This window comes from Lagopus muta, chromosome 14 (genome assembly GCF_023343835.1).
Source record: "Lagopus muta isolate bLagMut1 chromosome 14, bLagMut1 primary, whole genome shotgun sequence".
Lineage (NCBI taxonomy): Eukaryota > Metazoa > Chordata > Aves > Galliformes > Phasianidae > Lagopus > Lagopus muta.
In genome coordinates this window covers 17703240-17720851 of record NC_064446.1, presented here as the reverse complement: position 1 = coordinate 17720851, position 17612 = coordinate 17703240, and the positions used below count along the sequence as shown (strand labels likewise).

General features: G+C 39.4%; 1 protein-coding gene across 12 annotated transcripts in view; it reads left to right on the top strand.

The window, feature by feature from the left end:
* The window catches only part of JAKMIP2 (janus kinase and microtubule interacting protein 2), a 59717-nt gene that overhangs the window by 38047 nt on the left and 4058 nt on the right, over positions 1-17612 (top strand). For 4 of the 12 annotated variants that reach the window (XM_048960446.1, XM_048960443.1, XM_048960445.1 and 1 more), the window contains exons 6-20: positions 843-989; positions 2134-2274; positions 3217-3273; positions 3493-3612; positions 4060-4188; positions 5004-5087; positions 5375-5437; positions 7425-7523; positions 8759-8857; positions 9165-9218; positions 10028-10093; positions 10466-10534; positions 11479-11556; positions 12441-12644; positions 13615-13680. In XM_048960446.1, the coding sequence (XP_048816403.1) occupies positions 843-989; positions 2134-2274; positions 3217-3273; positions 3493-3612; positions 4060-4188; positions 5004-5087; positions 5375-5437; positions 7425-7523; positions 8759-8857; positions 9165-9218; positions 10028-10093; positions 10466-10534; positions 11479-11556; positions 12441-12644; positions 13615-13680 (1476 nt within the window). The other 8 variants (XM_048960452.1, XM_048960453.1, XM_048960455.1 and 5 more) reach the window with 7 other exon arrangements.

Here is a 17612-nt window from a genome sequence, read left to right as displayed (position 1 = left end):
ACAGTGATGCTGTTGGAAGATGTAACCACCTCCTACCAGCTCCTCCCTTTCCTGTTAGCAGAAGGGGTCTTCAGGCACTTGCTAGCTTCAAGCAAAATCAATGGGTAAGATGATATGATGATAAAAGGAAATATGCTTAACTCTCCTTAACAGCTACAGGGAACTCCCAGTTTTTTTTCGGGCAGAACTGCATCAGGCAGGAACTTCCTAGTGATGAATGGTAATACAGAGCTGATTCTTGCATTCATTAAGTAGATAATCTGGGCACACATCATCTTCTTTATCCTTCCTTAGGAAAAGAAACGTTGTGAATTAACACTGGGTTTTACCAGACAGAGCTAATTTTGTGGAGGAAAAGAACTTGGTTAAGACTCTAGCTGTATTAATACTGGGACTTCCAAAGATGCCATAAGATACTTTGCTTACTTTGTAGTTTAAATGACTTTTAGTCAATATTTGTTCACTCAAACATTCATTGTGCATATGCATAAGTTCCTACATAAATCTGTCTTTTGATGAGAAAGTCCATGAGTTTCTTGAAGATAAAACATGGCTCTTGGTTTCGTTTACAGTTCTTGCAGCAGCTTTGCAGTTATCTGATAGTGTGTCAGTTTGCTTCATCTCTATAAGTGAGTTTTCCCATTGATAGAACTATCAGTAAAAACATAAGCATTGCTAGGGTAGCTTCGCCAGTTCCAGTAATCACTTTGCTTGGTGTTTTAGTGTGACAGGAGTCCTATAGGGAAGATTAACAAAAAATATTTCTCACAAAAGAGAACTATATCTCTTATTTGGACTACTTACCATTATTAATTGCTACAAATCAATTGTTATCAATTCAGCTGAAGCGTGTCCGAGAAGCTGAAAAACAATGTAAACCTCTCCTGGAGAAGAACAAGTGCCTCACAAAGAGAAATGATGAACTGATGCAGTCTTTGCAGCGCATAGAAGATAAACTCAAAGCAGTCACTAAAGAAAACATAGAAATGGTCAGTATTGAAGAGAAAATTGCATATTACTGCATGATATCTGTCTGTTCTGGTGGAAACGTTTGCATGGTGAGTGCATACGTGTGTGTACTACAATGGACAAGATACAGCAATGGTTAGGTTTGTGCATAATAGTCTTACATAATGTTGTCTGTTATGCTTGTGTGCAGTATTTTTGAGTGAACGCGTAAAATCAGTCTTTAATATCCTGAAAGCTGTATTTGAGGCTGAATTAGAAGTTGTACTGAGTTATGTTCTACTCTACAAGGCAAATCAATTTTAAGACTCTGCAATTCACCCATGCCCAGAAGACAGATACACTTTATTGCAGACATTACAAATCAGAATTCTTTCTCCATGGCAGTTGTGGATGGCAAATCACAGCCCCTTGGCCTCTCTCACAGCAAGCAGGAGAGACTTTAGTGATCATGCATTAGACATCAGGGAACAGCACCACCAGTGCATATGGGTGCACATGGCAACTTAGCTCCACTATCAAGAGTTGCCATCTGTTTTTAGTAGTGTAGATGCACAAATTATGCAAGTTAGCAGGCTGCGGGTGGCTGGAATAATATTCTTGGGCTATAGGTGTTTCCTCTTCCACATGTGCTCAGAGCAGGCAGCACACAGCGTTCTAGTTAAAATAGTTATGCCTCGTTATTTCCCCTTCCTCTTCTTTTGGCAGGATACGAGTTTTTCACAAAGCTGAAATGTCCAGTTGCTCACTGTCTATGGTCAGTTGAGGGGTATCAGCAAATGCGTGGGGACATGGAGCAGATACTACTGGGATGTCCCCTGGACAGGGGATAAATGTATTTGCCATGCAGTGGGCCTCTGAATGCATGTGACTTTTAAGGGGTAGAGGCTAGATTACCACAAAATAAATAGAGATAAGTCTGTATTGTTCTTCAAGCAGAACTCAGCCTTTCTGTGCTGCTTTGTTGTTAAGAACTGCTTGTGGTTTATAAAACTTGTATAGCTGATACTATGAATTATAAAATTGCAAGTTATACAAATTATTTAGCAGAAGCATATTAATATGATGGTACATTCTAAATGAAAAGCTCCACTTAATTTATAACTGAATGTTTGTTTTTCTTGTTTAATTGCTGGATCTTATTTTATCTATGTCTTCTTACCGCAGAGAGAAAAAATGACGTCGCATCCTCCACTAAAGAAACTAAAATCTCTCAATGACCTGGATCAGGCTAATGAAGAACAAGAAACAGAATTTTTAAAGCTTCAGGTCATAGAACAACAGAACATAATTGATGAGTTAACAAGGGTATGTCCAGAACACCAGGAAATTAGCAGCAATTCCTGTACAAAGTTAACTGCCACTAGTATTTCATATTATGAATAGAGTTCTGAGGTTTCATATCTTCCTTGCTCTTAACACCTATGTAGCTTTAGATGTCAGAGTATGTTGGTGTGGCTTTTTTAATGGGATGTTGTCTCTGCAACTTGAAAATGTGACATTTATGTGTGAACTGAGCTGTAGAAATGAACAGACTGAACAGTGGAGCTCAGGAACATACACACACGTTTGCAAGGCAGGGCTGTGACAAGCTGGCGTATGAGGTAACCATGCTGCTATTAAAATCTTCTTGGAGAAGAAAAATGCATGCACACAACGCAGTGCCCTTTGTGTGCTGGGAAAGAGCATGGTGCTAGTAGTTCTCTAGTTCTTATGTTGTATCCTTTAACACTGACAATCCCTTTTTCAGATAACTTTGCATTTTGTTGAGGGGAAGGAGAAAGATACTCCAAAGCAGGCTGTTTCTTCTCCTAAGGCACCATTGCTAGAAGTGGTGAAACCAACATGTGTATCTCTTAATAACTCTGAGACAGAGGAAGCACCACCTTTGCAGTGAAGGCAGTTTGCTTCCCATTATGAACCCAAATGGGTGCCCTGTGAAAGCCTCCTGGTGACTTTCACAGGAAATTGATCAGTGTCGTTGTCTGACAGCCTGCCAAGGCAGCTACACAACAGCAGGGGCTGCTTTTCTGCTATTCCCTCTTCCCTTTATCAAGTGATTTTCAGCTGACAGACAGATTTAGGTATGAATCTTCCCTTCTACCTGGAATCATATTGCTTCTGAAAAATATAGCAGTCAGTGGAAAAGCAGTGACTTATCTCATCTGTAGGTCTAACGTTCTGGGGCTGCAAACAAAAGAAGATAGAGGTAAAAATTGAGTCCAATAACTTTTCAATCTCGCTTTCCAGGACAGGGAAAAACTCATTCGTCGCAGAAGGAGTAAAAGGAGTTCAAAGCCAATTAAGGTAAGAGGAAAAATTATGAATTAAAAAAAGATATGTAAAAGTTGATTGGCATCTTCTGTTCTCGTGGTTTTGGTTTTTTTTGGTTTTTTTTTTTGTTGTTGTTGTTGGATTCAGATTCCTTTTACTGGTAATAGGGCTTGAAACTAATCCTTCTCCAAATTAGAAACCCATACTGGCCATTTCCAGGCAGTTTCAGAAACCATGTTTTTCCTTCTTTAGAGACACGTGATAGACACAGTTTTGGGGTATGATGATGATTCCATGGACTCTGAAACATCCTCAGTGGCCTCATACAGAACAGACAGAACACCAGCAACTCCGGATGATGATCTGGATGAGGTAAGATATGACTCGATTTCCATAGGCAAGGACAAATCTTCAAATGATTCTGACTTCCAAAGCAAGTGACCTGGGTTTTATTGCTGCATATTGGATGGCAAGTTCTTCATTAAATTCGGCCTCATTTTCATATACTCAAATACTGAGAAGTTCTCTCAAAGTCTAGTCCATAGACTCTACAGCTATGACTTCATTGCAGTCTGAGGTGACTTCTTCCCTCTCATCTCCCAAGGAAATGAACTTGTCACGCTTCTTTTTAGCTTAAAGACACATAATTCAGTTAATTCTACATCCTTATCACTTCTCATTACAGCAGGATCACCATAAAAGCTGTTCTAAATCAAGATCTGTAAACCAACTAATGTGTTTAATACCTTACACTTGTGTTCTTTGCTTTGGCGGTGCTGTGCTGTCTGGTGCTTAGGCGTGTCCTTTCTCTTTCCTCAGAGTTTAGCTGCAGAAGAATCAGAGCTGCGGTTTCGACAGCTGACAAAGGAATATCAGGCCCTGCAGAGAGCTTATGCACTACTGCAAGAGCAAACAGGAGGCGTCATAGATGCTGAAAGAGAAGCCAAGGTCAGTAAGGGTCTGAGAGGCAAAGCATTTCATTACTATCAGAATGTTTTGATTTCTCATAGTGGCATGCAAGGAAAAGGAGATAAATATTCATGGACATCTATCTGTTGCATTTCACTCATTGGCAAGTATATTTCAAGAGAGTGATGACTGAAGATGGACACAATTGCTTTGTTTACAAGGGTCTGTTCTCTGGCTGTTTCAAACCCTTGCGTTTAGACAGACGTGTCGAAGCAGATGCTTCTATAGTTTGGCACAGAGTCACAGGAATGGTCTCCTGTTTTGCCCAGGTGTGAAGGGGTTGGATTTGTGTGTGAATGGAGGCCTATGTTTTTCCATAAAGGCATAAATTGCACCAACTTTAGAAATGCCCACCTGAATGCAGCTTTTTTCCCTTTTTTTCTTTTCTGTACCTGTGGCTGCTACGTTTGGGCTTGTTCTCACTTGTTGCAGCTGAAGTCTTTGCCATCCTGCTATTGCTGCTATACTTTCCATTGCATTGTAGCGTTACAGGCTCTTTCTAGGGTCTTTGAGTAGAGCCTCACACTGAATATCTGGCCTTCCATTGCTCTACTCCAGTTTAAGACATGTTTATTAACAGACTTGAGTGGAACTGCTGCTCTGTCCCCTTTTGCCATCTGTATGCATATGTAAGGTGACACAAATATTACAGAGCTAGGATCTTTGTAGTGATTACTCATTCCGTAGTAATAATGGTGTAGATCCAGACTATTTTGTTTTTCTTTTTTTTTTTTTTTTATGTCAGTCACATTGCTGTTTTGGTTGTTGCTGAATGCTGTGTTTGACTTTGACAGGCTCAGGAGCAGCTCCAAGCAGAAGTCCAGAGATACAAAGCCAAAATAGAAGATTTGGAGAAAACTTTAGCACAAAAAGGACAGGTAAGCACCTCTTGTGTATTTTGTTTTTCCTGTTTTGTATCTTCACTCTGTTTAGAATATACCTAGCACAATTTCATTATAGACTTCCCCAAGATGTAATGTCTCTGTGTAATAAGCAGGCAGGTATAGTGTGCTTAGAAGCCTTGCTAAAGCTTGCTAAACTAATATGCTGCTGTTTTGTGATCCATGATTTGTTTATGTAGGATTTTAAAACCTGAGTATTGTGGTTCCAATTTTCAGCCTTGTGAGGTTTGATTATTCTATAACAGAACTGCTTCATTCAACAGGACTCCCATTGGGTGGAAGACAAACAGCTTTTCATTAAGAGGAACCAAGAGCTTTTAGACAAGGTACGTTCCTGAGTTTTGCATGTCTGGAGAAGAGGAGACTCGGGAGGCTATGTTATTGCTCTCTATGGCTACCTGAAGGAAGGTTGCAGTAAGGTTGGGGTCGGCCTCTTCTCCAATGTAGCTAGTGATATAGATAGAGGGAATGCCCTCAAGCTGTGCCAGGAGAGATTGAAGTTAGGATGTTAGGAAAAGGTACTTCTCCGACAGACTGATCAGGTGCTGCTATGGGCTGTCCAGGGAGTTACTGACTGGGAGTGTTCAAGAAATGTTCAGATGTTGGACTGAGGGACATGGTTTAGTGGGAAATACTGATGATAGGTGGACAGTTGGACTGGATGATCGTGGAGGTCTTATCCAACCTTGGTGATGATTGTGTTCACTCTGTAGGGTAATCTTGATCCTAAAATACACCTTTTGGATGTTTACTCTAGTGTTTACAAGAACAGTGTATGGATAGCATAGTGTATTTGAGTATGAACAGGATATACAGATAGAGTGATGTAGATAGATATGGCCTCTCCAGCACTGATAAGACACTGTTGGTAGTAGTTCTTGATGATCTTAGTCTAAGACTTGGAAGTTTTGCTCAGCATTACAGCTCTGCTGTTAACATTATGCTGTTGCAGCATTGTTTTGAAGAGTTTGCTGATGCTGCCTCAACAGGACAATCAGAGCTGAGCTTCTTGATATGAAATGGCAGCAGAAATGAAGTCATCCTTTAACATCCAGACTTTTGTACTCCTGGTCTCAGTATAGTCCGTGTGTTTGGTTGTTTTTTTTTTTTTTTCTTATGGGCTTGAGTTACCCCTAGGTCCTGTGAACTTGAACTGCTCTCTTACTTGGAGCATTTACGTGTGCATATGTATATCCATATATTTGTATGTATGCATTTTTAGTCATGCAATATAAGCCCATGAAGGACCTTAGCATTGCTTGCGTATCATCAACAGTTACAGCAGCGGCTGTACGTATGACTGCCATCAGCACGAGGCCGTTAACACCCAGCAATGGATCTCCTAACTTCTTTCACCTCTCTAGATAGGGCATCCTAGCTGTGTTTCTTCCCTTCCATAAATCACAGAATCACAGAATCACCCGGGTTGGAAGGGACCCCAAGGATCATGTAGTTCCAACCCCCCTGCCTAGCAGGGCCACCAACATACATAAAAAAGTCTTATAAGTCTCCAGCCCTGTGTCATACTTCCCCAGCCAGATGAATTGACCCAAGGGGGCTCATTTGGGAGCATGTTGATACAGATCAACTGTCCTGGTATTGGCTCCACTCGGAAAACCTCATTGCAAAATATAGATCCTGGCACTGGCCAGAGACTTGTGGAAGGGAGCAGGCTGTAGGGGATCAGTGGTGGAACTGTCCAGAGCAACGAAGTTGTATCTAATTGGCCAGTGCATGTTATTCACATCTATTTGCTAATTGACAGAACTGTTCTTGAGGAGTGCTCGAATGAGATAGGATAGCTGCTCAAGTAACTGCATCCAGAGACAGTTGTCCCTGTGTGCCGACTGTGCTACACACTGAGAATCTCTGATCAAGCCCAGGACCTCCTCCAAGGCAGGACCAGGTGTTCCTGATAGGTGCTTATCCAAGCTGTTTGCAGAGTCCTCTAAGTCTGTACAGTTCCCCTCCAAACCACCTATTCTAGTGCTTTACCATGAGAGCAATGCACATTATAGTTAATACAGACTAATCTAATAGCTAGCTTGATGTTTCCATCAGCCTTCCCACTGATGTTCGCTAGGATTGGATTGCTTTAGGAAAACCTTTTAATGTGAGCATTTTATGATGTTTAGCAAGGTGAGCAGAAGTTCATCTGTAAATTATAAACTCTTTAAGTTAACGTGGCAGCTAGAGAATCATCTCTAGAGGTTTGGATTTTACACTGCCTATGCTGTCTGAACTGTTACATGACAGATACTCAGTGTCTCATGTAACAGTCATGCAGATAATGAATTTATGTATATCTATTAGATAGAAAAACTGGAAGTAGAAAACAACCGTCTGCAACAGGAGCTACAGGATGCCCGGGACCAGAATGAGCTGCTGGAGTTCCGCAACCTGGAGCTGGAGGTAGTGATGTTCTGCTTGCAGTAGAGCTGGTAGCAGATGAAACCAGTTCACTCACGCTGGACACCAACTTTGACTGTTTACACCAACACTGTAATGATATGATAGAGAAACTAATCAGTGCAAGCACGTTTATTTGCAGTTTGTGGGAATATGCGGGCTCTAGTGTCCTGGAAACAGTAAGCTCCGTACTTGACTCATTTTGGTCCGAGCCAGATGCCTAGTAAGCAAGGCTAATCTTAGCTGATTAACTTTGGTGTGGCTGTGCAAAGTTATCACACTTGTTGGTATGTTTTTTCTAATACTTCAGAGCGGTCTGTTGTCAGCATGCTTTGTCCTTATTGCTGGCCTGGAGGATATATGCACAGTGCTGGCCAGAATCTATTAAAATTAACAGAAATGAATTGGATTGAAACGACCCAGTGAACAAGACTTAAACTCCATCCTCATGTACTTTACTTAGGGCTGCATCCTAGTTGGCAGCCAAAATTGCTGCTGATATCCAGTTGTGGTTTTTTTGTTTGTGAGCTTGTTTGTTTATTTTCTCATGGAAATGAAGAATTGAGTTAAATGCTCACAAGCCAGAAGTGTATTTCAAGGTGAAATTTAATCTTGTGTGCTTGCCTGACTAAGAAAAGGAATGTGAAATAACATCTTCAGATTTTTATTTTTCTTTGGCCTTTTAAAATAGGTGTTTGTAGGTTTTAGGCAGTGAAGGTGTATAAACAGCTATGTTTATCAACTTCCTTGAACCTGCTGCTTTCCATGAGTAGTAGAACATGTGATGTGAGGATGGCAAGGATGTAATCCAAGTATCCTTGTAGTCTTAAGTAAAATATTTGCTCGTAAAGGTAGTACTATCAGCAGTGTATAGTTTTTTTTTTTTAACACTTTACTGAGCAAATCACTTTAAATGACAGTCTTAGCCGACAACAGACAACTTGCAAACATACATAATTCATCAAATAAATAATGTGCCATAAAATAATTAATTGGAATTTAGGATCCTGTGCTACTCTATTCTTAGCCTAGAGTCCTGCCATTAGATGTTACCAGCAGTTGTCAAATGCTGATGTTTTGTGCTGATCATGTGCTGATGAAAAGAACGCTTTTCTCCTACTGTGAGGAGACTAAGTTTGTGGAGCATGATATAAGCAGTAGCCATGGCATTTGCTGAGTTCTCTACGCATCTCATTCATGTTAACATGCTCTCTGGTGTTGTCTTCATGAATATTCAGGAAAGAGAGAGACGGTCCCCACCATTTAATCTTCAAATTCACCCATTCTCAGACGGTGTGAGTGCTCTACAGATATACTGCATGAAGGAAGGGGTGAAGGTAAGTCAGTTTCATTGGGCAGGGCTCACTACAGGAGTGGCTGATGCTGTCCGTGTAATCACTTACATTGATCTCTGCAAATAACTCCAGTAAATTTTCAGGTTTAATCAGTCTAATGAAACTTGTTTGACATATGGAGTTGTAGTTGTAGTTTTCAGTATGATTACAAAACCTGGTGCAAAAGCAATTGAAATCAGTGTGTGTTGCATTTCCATGTTTTATCTCAATGTTTTTCATAGGAAGGACAAATAATGCAGACATGATAAAAATGTGCGTGCCTTACCTTTATCTTATTTTCTGTTTGCAGGATGTCAGCATCCCAGACCTCATAAAACAATTAGACATCCTAGGTGATAATGGGGTAAGTTAAGAGGGAGATATTTTCTCTTTACAAGCTACATTCTGTACAGAGGATAAGTGAAACCTGTAACTGACTGTTTTCGAAGGTATTTGTTAAATCACGTAATATTGGAATTGTTCCTCTAGAGAACATATACCTTTAACTTTAGCTTTTGTTGGACCTCTATAATCAGAGGATGTGTAACAAAGCAGTAGCTTTAACAGCTGGTTTAGTAGACTGGGAAGAATGCGTGTCCAGAGGCCAAATGACATCTGGAACCAGGCCTGACTGCAATCCAGGCACTCAGCAAAAACTTGTGATGAATTAGTTTGGCAGTATAAGCCCACCACATCTTCGTCATGTCTAGGATTTCTCTGAAAAAAGTTTCATAAATAGTCAAGAAATACCGAACGCTGTGTGGCTTTCTAAGCAGACATTGCCCACTTTAATCATCCTTGTGAAAGAGAATATCCTCTATCTGTGGTCAACATTAGTTATGTCTTAAGAGTGCATAAGAAATAGTAAAAGAAGGATCGTGATTGTCTCTGTGTGTACTGAAACAGATGAACTTTAGCTTAATTGTTTTTCAAGAAGTTATGGAAATTTGGTTTAGAGAAACTACCCCAAAGGCAAACGGGTCTAACTTTTAGATTTCTCCTGAGGTGCAGCAGTGTGAAAACATAGTCCATAGCTTGTGAAGAAATAAAGCATTCTTCTTTCTTTTATGTTAGCAGACCTGGGACATTTTGATGTAGACCTAGTGTGTATAGCATGGATAATCTGTATTCATGTAGGAAACTAGGACTAATTTTTATTCCTTCTCTTCACAGAATTTAAGAAATGAGGAGCAAGTGGCAATAATTCAGGCTTCCACTGTGTTGTCTTTGGCAGAAAAGGTAAAATGTGTGCTTGCTTTTCTCAAGTCTTGTCTAATGACTCATATAATGCTGTCAATTTTCAGCTCTGTTGTTGGAAATATAATCAAACTTTCTAGTATAGGAGGCAATTTCTTGGAAAAACAAAACCCTGCTAGCAGTATTTTATATTAGTGTGCATCAACTAGAGATTTTGCAAGGATAGGAATACCTTAATGTAAATGTAATCACAGTCTCAAACACCTTGCTAAAGTGGCAGAGATGTCAGATTTACCAGACACGAGCAATGTGGTCAGAATAGCTGGAAATACAAAATGAAATAAAACAAGTGAAATAAAACATTACTTGCCTAGAAAACACAGCAGGTTACAGCTCTCATTCTTTTGCCTGCAGTGGATTCAGCAGATTGAGGGAGCTGAGGCTGCTCTGCACCAGAAGATGATGGAACTGGAGAGCGATATGGTAGGCAGACTTTCTTTAAATGACTTCTTAGAAATATGTCACATGACGTGCCACAAGCTATTAAAAACTGGTCTTTTGGCAAAACACGTATGGAGGCTTTCTGTGATTATTAGTGAATCCATAAAGTTTCTGTTTCATGTGCAACAGCAGAATAAAGAGAAATAGTTGACATTTGAGAACTTTTTTTATTAAGATAACTGTTTATTAAAAAATACAAAGACTCACATGCTGCTTGGTGATTTTTCAGAGATGTAAGTGACCACACTCTTTGCCTTAATGTTAAACTTAAACAATTAAAGTTTAAAAGTTAGTAGTTGCACTGCATTTTATTCTCTATAGATAAGTGGGAAATAATTTTTCATGCTGTTTTATTTCATTGTGCTTTAAACCTATATAATCTTTGTTAAAGCACTCACAGATAAACTTGCTACAGCTCTTTTATACTACTCTTATTCTAGTTAGGGGAAGTCTTTTAAAATTAGCCTACCTGCATGAGTTGGCATGTACATACTTAAGTTGAGGACTTAAACACAGCATCTTTCTCCAAATAACATGGTCATGAAAATGCCTGTTCAGTTCCTGTTCAGTCGATTGCATTCTCACACTTATTCCAAAATAAGAAGATCAACAGAAGGTGTTGTCCATGCCTCCAGAGCTGCTGTCTGCACAAAAACTGAAATGCTACTACTGAAATGCTAAGCAGCACCACTAAGAAAAGAGATTATAGATTTAGCTTTATGTAGGAGATGTATTATCGTGAAAAGCAAACACAGCTGTTTTTGTTCCTACTCTTCTGAGATAGCCAAATACCAATAACCCTGCAGTGTCAGCTTAGATCAGTCTTCTAGTCCTACCGAAGTCAGATATCCGTTGATTTAATAAAACTTCCCAAAGCATTTTGAGTAACTAACTCATTTTTCTGTCCAAATGATCCTTTGTTATAGGAGCAATTTTGCAAAATAAAAGGTTATTTGGAGGAAGAACTAGACTACAGGAAGCAAGCTCTTGACCAGGCATACATGGTATGTACAAAGGAAGTGCTACAGCATACATTGGTTCGCACTGTAGTGCGACACAGGCTCCATCTGGATCAAGAAGAGAGGGTTTTTGCTTTCCTCTTGGTATCTTTTATCTGACATACTACCCATGCATCTGCGATGCTTCAAAAGGGCGCCTAGGATTTGCTGGCACATCATAAAAAGGCAGAGCTCCTGAAGTCCAAAACTCTTCTGTCATCTGAAGGCAGATGTTGCTCATTAATGTCAACATGTCCAAATGGAGTCAGTGCAGTCAACTAGAACTCGGATCTGGAATCTTAGAGGGCCCATTTTGTGTATGTCATAGCAAGAAGATGATGTGCCACAAAGAGCAAGATTTCCTGCTGTAAAACACTGCTGTACCAAATTCTGATACGTAGGTCTGGTAACCAGCCACACAAGTTCAGCATATTTGGTTTGTCAGTTAATGGCAATACTCATGACTAGCAGGGTTAAGAGCAAAATTAGTCTATCACTGACTTTCAGTCTGTCTTGTTTTGTTTTAAGACTTATTTCTAGTGCAGTGGGTCAGCTTTAGAGTTGGTGAAATATTCATCTTTTTAATTGCAATTATAAAATACATATGAAAGTTTTGTCCAACTCCTGATCATCACTATAACCACTTAAAAAAAAAAAAAAGTCACCAAGAGATGTCAGTGACAGTATTAGAATACCATGCAAATAAAAGTGTGCGCTTTCTTGGTTTAAGCACTGGGCCCTTCTGTAAGTTCTGCTTGTCACACTCCTGCACGTTTGAGCACAGGGACCATCATGCAGGTGCCTCAATCTGCCACAACTCCCTGTCCTCCCTTTTTTTAAAAAAAAAAAAAGTTCTATCTCTAACTGACTTTTGGTATTGCATCGACCAGAGGATCCAGGAGCTTGAGGCCACCTTGTACAATGCTTTGCAGCAAGAAACGGTGATAAAGTTTGGAGAACTGCTCACTGAAAAACAGCAGGAAGAGCTCAGGACAGCAGTAGAAAAGCTAAGACGCCAGATGCTGAGGAAAAGCAGAGAATATGATTGCCAGATTCTTCAGGAGAGGATGGAGCTGCTCCAGCAGGCTCATCAGGTAAAAAGAAAAAAGCACATGTGTATCTATGCAGTTTTGCAGTGTAAGAGTAAAAACTGAGGCCAAATCTGGGCAGGCTCCAGGTCACAGACATGCCTGACATCTAGTTTCCCGAGTTGTTTTATACTTCGTGTCTTTACTGTGCACATAAACCCTTAATATTAGCTCGTGGAGTGGTCTTTACAAGTATTTGGAGTCTTAAAATTCTAATCCAAGCAGTTTTCATCCTTAAAAGTGGCTGCCCTAGTTATTGGACTTATCTCAGTAGGAACTGCATGAATTGTTCTGGTGCATGTCGCATAGGAGAAGTATCTTTTTCCTGCCACTTCTGGCTTTCTCCTGGTTACTGGCCATCTGTCATAGGTTCTGGCTAAGTAGAAAAAAGACACAAAGACTCAAGGTCTCATTTTTGTAGTCTGTAACTCTGTGGGATCATTCTTCCCATTGTGCTGAACTTCTAAGTTGTATTACGCAGTTTTTGTAGAAGTATCTATCTCTATTAAAACCACATTGAGTATGAGTTTAGCACACCCAGCTAACCACAGAATTAGTGTTAGTCATAAACATTTAACACTTCACATCTGATAACATTTTAGTCCTTTTTTAATACATCATACTGTGAGAAATCTTAATTTTGATATATTTCTAACAGTATAATCACAACTGTACACTTTCCATATCTTTACCACAGGATTAGTAAAATCAATACTATCAAACATCCACTGTTGATGCTAATTCCCCGTGTTTTGAGGATGCAGTAAAATACACACAACATCATGTTTTGAGTGGTCATACGTGAGGTAAAGTCACTGTTAGGCAGGGCTAGTGGCTAGAATCGTGCTGCTCCATAAGTTCATACCTGCCAGAGAAGTGAACTTGTTAATTTCTGGGCTTTTGTCACTTCAGATGTTCGGTTGCTTTCAGCTGAGCAGAGCTACTGAGTCTAGTTGCTTTCTTTTCTAATTTCCAGAGGATCCGAGATTTAGAAGACAAAACTGACATCCAAAAGAGACAAATTAAGGATCTGGAGGAAAAGGTTGGTTTTGTTTTGTTTTTGAAGCAGGCTTGTTTTGAAAGTAATGACCTAATTCTTTTGAACTACATGGATTTCTTTTTATACCTAAATCGGCTGTACATTTTAGTGCTTTTCTACTATGACTTTTTTCAGTTTTTGCCTTTTAGTATATTCTGACTTTAATCTTAGAGTCTCTTCCACAACAGATTGTTTCATTTTAGGAAATAAATTCTGAACACTTTTTAATTATGGTGAATGATACTGGTCCAAATGTTGAAACCTTTATTTGGTGGTAAGAGGCTGTCTTGGTCTCCAAGCAGTACATCCATTAAGGCAGGGTGATGGTAGTGAGCAGGAAGGAGCAAATGAAGCTCAGTGAAGGTACAGAGACTGTCCTTTGGGAACTCAGGTTCTAATGCTGTCTTGTTTACTGAAGTTTGCAATTGATTATGCAATATGAATGCAGTACCAGAATCTTGCTCCTGGCCGACCTGTCAAGTTGCATATCCACATTCTCCCTATATATACAAAGATACACATAAATATATACAGAGCTGTGCTGCTTTTTTGTCACATTAACTTGTCTTAATTCTTGATAGGTTAGATAGGATTGCTGAAGGAAGATCAGTGTGGGCGCATCATAATCTTACCATTGATGTATTTTCTAGGAATGCTGTACTGATGTAAGATGCATCTCCAGTGAGAGCTTTGCCCACGTAGTCATATTAGTGGATATCAAAGTACATATGTGAGCTATAACCATGGCTTTATCAGTACAGTGACTGTAGTGCCAATGAGCCCCCCCAGTTTGTATGTATGTTCCTTAAGTGAAACAAATGAGTTCAGTGTAAAACTTGATATACGTAATTCCTTCCACTTTTCTGTCAGTATTTTCATGACACAAGAACTTGGTGTCTGTCTTTCTTGAGTATACAACATGGAAATATTTCATAATCTGTAATGAAAATCAAAACAAAAATAAAATTTATGCAGTGGTCATATGGAGACCTTGAGTACGAGACTCTTTAGTGTCAATATTCCACAGAATTTTTTATTCACAAAAATTCACATTCTAGGAGATCATTCATGATTAAAATGACATCCAATTTTTTCAAAATATAATGGTTAGGTTTTGATATTGTATAACACTGTGTATACTTATAGTTGCAGGTTATTTCCAGCATAAATGACAGGCACTGTTTTTTTTTTAACCTACTTTAAAATACTACTCATGCTAGTTTTGATGTCCAGCTTTGTGTCTTCCATCATTCCACAGTGGCTTACAGTGATAGCTGTATCTCAGGCTTTCAATATGGTGCAAATTCTAGTTTGCCACCAAAATAAATCACATCTGTTTGTAATGCGACGCTTTGAGATGTAGCTAGGGAAATACAGTGTATTCTGAACATAGAATTACTTTACTTGTCCTTCAGAGTGCAACAAGAACTAATCCTGGTGCTTACAATGCCATGACTTCTTATTTTTATGCTGTCTTTTTCTTCTGCAGTTTCTATTTCTATTCTTGTTCTTCTCTCTTGCCTTTATTCTTTGGCCTTGATGTCAATGTGCCTCTTGAAAAGGTAAGACTATGTTATTTTTCTCCTCAAATCTGGTACTTCTTGCGCTGTGCTGAGGATCAGACTTCATGTGTTCTGTGCACATCCAGAGTCAGGAATCTGGGAAGTCGTCAATTTGTAATAGTTCATTGTGGAGAGTGATCACTGCTGATCTAACAGATGGCGTTGCAGCCAGACCAACACTGTCCAACATTCTTGTAAATGAACTGACAAAGCTTGCTAATTATACTACGCCATTTGTAATTGCAAAAACTAAAGCCAACAGGAATTTCATAATATCAAATAATTAAGAGAACAGCAGGTAAAATTCACTGTGCCAGCAAAGTTTCTGGTTCTTAGAATTACCAAGATGAATACCATTAGGGTGATCTTTGCAAAACTGCTTGACTTCCACTGGATGTATGTTGACTTTATTAACCTTACGAGAGACTTCAAACAGATCTATAATAAAACAACAATAAAAACTCACAGCACCTCCTTGAAATAGACATAAGGAACAATCTGATAATGAGAAAACTTTGGTTTTGTTAGAGCCCTGCTCCAGTTTGTCCTTTAACAGTCTTTCAACACTTAGAGCAAACTGATACAATTGCAGATGATTCCTTCTGGTTTCTTTTTCTGACAGGATTAGCACAGCTCATTGCTGTACTTTTGAGATTAGGATGGACAAGCATTTGAAACAAGATCAGAATGCAATGTGTGTGAATGAAGCCGTATGCAGCATATTTAGCATCCAGACCAGAATTCTCTTGCTCCTTCTGGGAGTTTACTATCTGCATTTTTTTTTTGGTGCTTGTGTATGTACATTTTCACTTGCGATTGCGTAACGAAGTCTGGTCTGCCTCAGTCTCACACTCAGTGAGTTTTACCATGTGGATTTTAATGCTGAGGAAGCAAAGAAAAACTAAGCTGTTTTCTCCCACACTTCAAATCTGAAACCCGGAATTCTTTTCCATATTACAGGAAAGATTTCCTTGAACCAGAAGTAGTCTGCATTTGACTCATTACTGAATCAGCCAAAGTCCTAGACTTGTGGTAAAACCACAAATATATCACCTGCTGTCATATCTGGTAAATTTTAGGCAGCTTTGGTACAAGAGTTACTGACACTGACAGTTTTCCATGGACTGATGTGTAACTGTTTGCCTGACGATACCTGTGGGAACTTCTGTTGACCAGAAGGCTGTACTCTGTAGTGTCCAATAGATGGGGAGCAGAAACAGTCTGCCAAGTTAGCTGGTAATATAAGAAAAAAATCCTTTCAACTTTCTGATAGATTCTGTTTGTCAGCTGGATAGGTAGGCAGCGAACTTATCACTTATCTGATACAGATGTTCTTTTTCTTATACTTTTAGAGCACCCGGCCACACAGATTTGTCCCTAGAAAAGCAAATGCTTCCAACCCCCCAATGAAGAGAACCTTGTTTACATCTATTTAAGAAAAAAACAAAAAAAAAAAAAAAAAAAAACAAATGAACAACCTGTAGCCAAGACCACAACCACCTTGTATTTTAAAGCCATCACTCAAGATTCATTAACGGACAGTTCCTGTCTAAAGCTATGATATATGCTGCATCTAATGAAGTTCTATATGTTGAAATTACAAAAGGGGAAGAAATATAAACTGTCAACCTACTTTGCTAAAGAAAAACTTAAATGGAATCAGCAAGGATCCGCTTCCAGCTGATTGAGTCAGAGTGTGTCTTGGGCATGGAACCAAAGTTACAACAGAAAAATCTATCCCTGCTGTGCAGGGCAGTTGTTTAAATCTGATATCCCACAAACAGATAAAAAATAAGAGGAAAGAGCAGGAGAAACGCTTAGGCTGTGCAGAGAGATGCTGACCATAAGGTGTTCTGTTCGAACTGTCGGACTTTCTCACTGCAGGGAGACTCTTTCTCTCTCCCTTTGGTGTTCACCTCAGGAACAATGACAGCTGCAATGTGGGGGCAAAAAAAAAAAAAAAGGAGAAATGTATTCTGGCTTATTGCACTGTGGGCAGGACAAACCACCATGTTTTGTATTTGAGGTCATTATAAGGCACCATTGTACATGGCAGAGGAAGGGAAGAATCAGATGTGGGGCATAAGGAATATTTCTGGCGGAGTTGTCTTATCTCTTCATACTCCATGCATGAAGAAAAGCCTGTCCTTTGTCAGATACTTCTCAGACTTCCATATTTGGTTTCATTAAAAGAATAATATGCTGAGGAGCACTGGATTGAACTTACAGTGTGGTTTCTGAGAAGATGTGTTCGAGGGGAAAGGAAAGAAAGCAGTCCCCAGTGTCTATGTTGTATGATCCTCAGAGCATCAGCTTTCAGATATTTTGTTCCAGCCTTGATCCTACTGAGCATAAGAAGCCCTTATAAATATT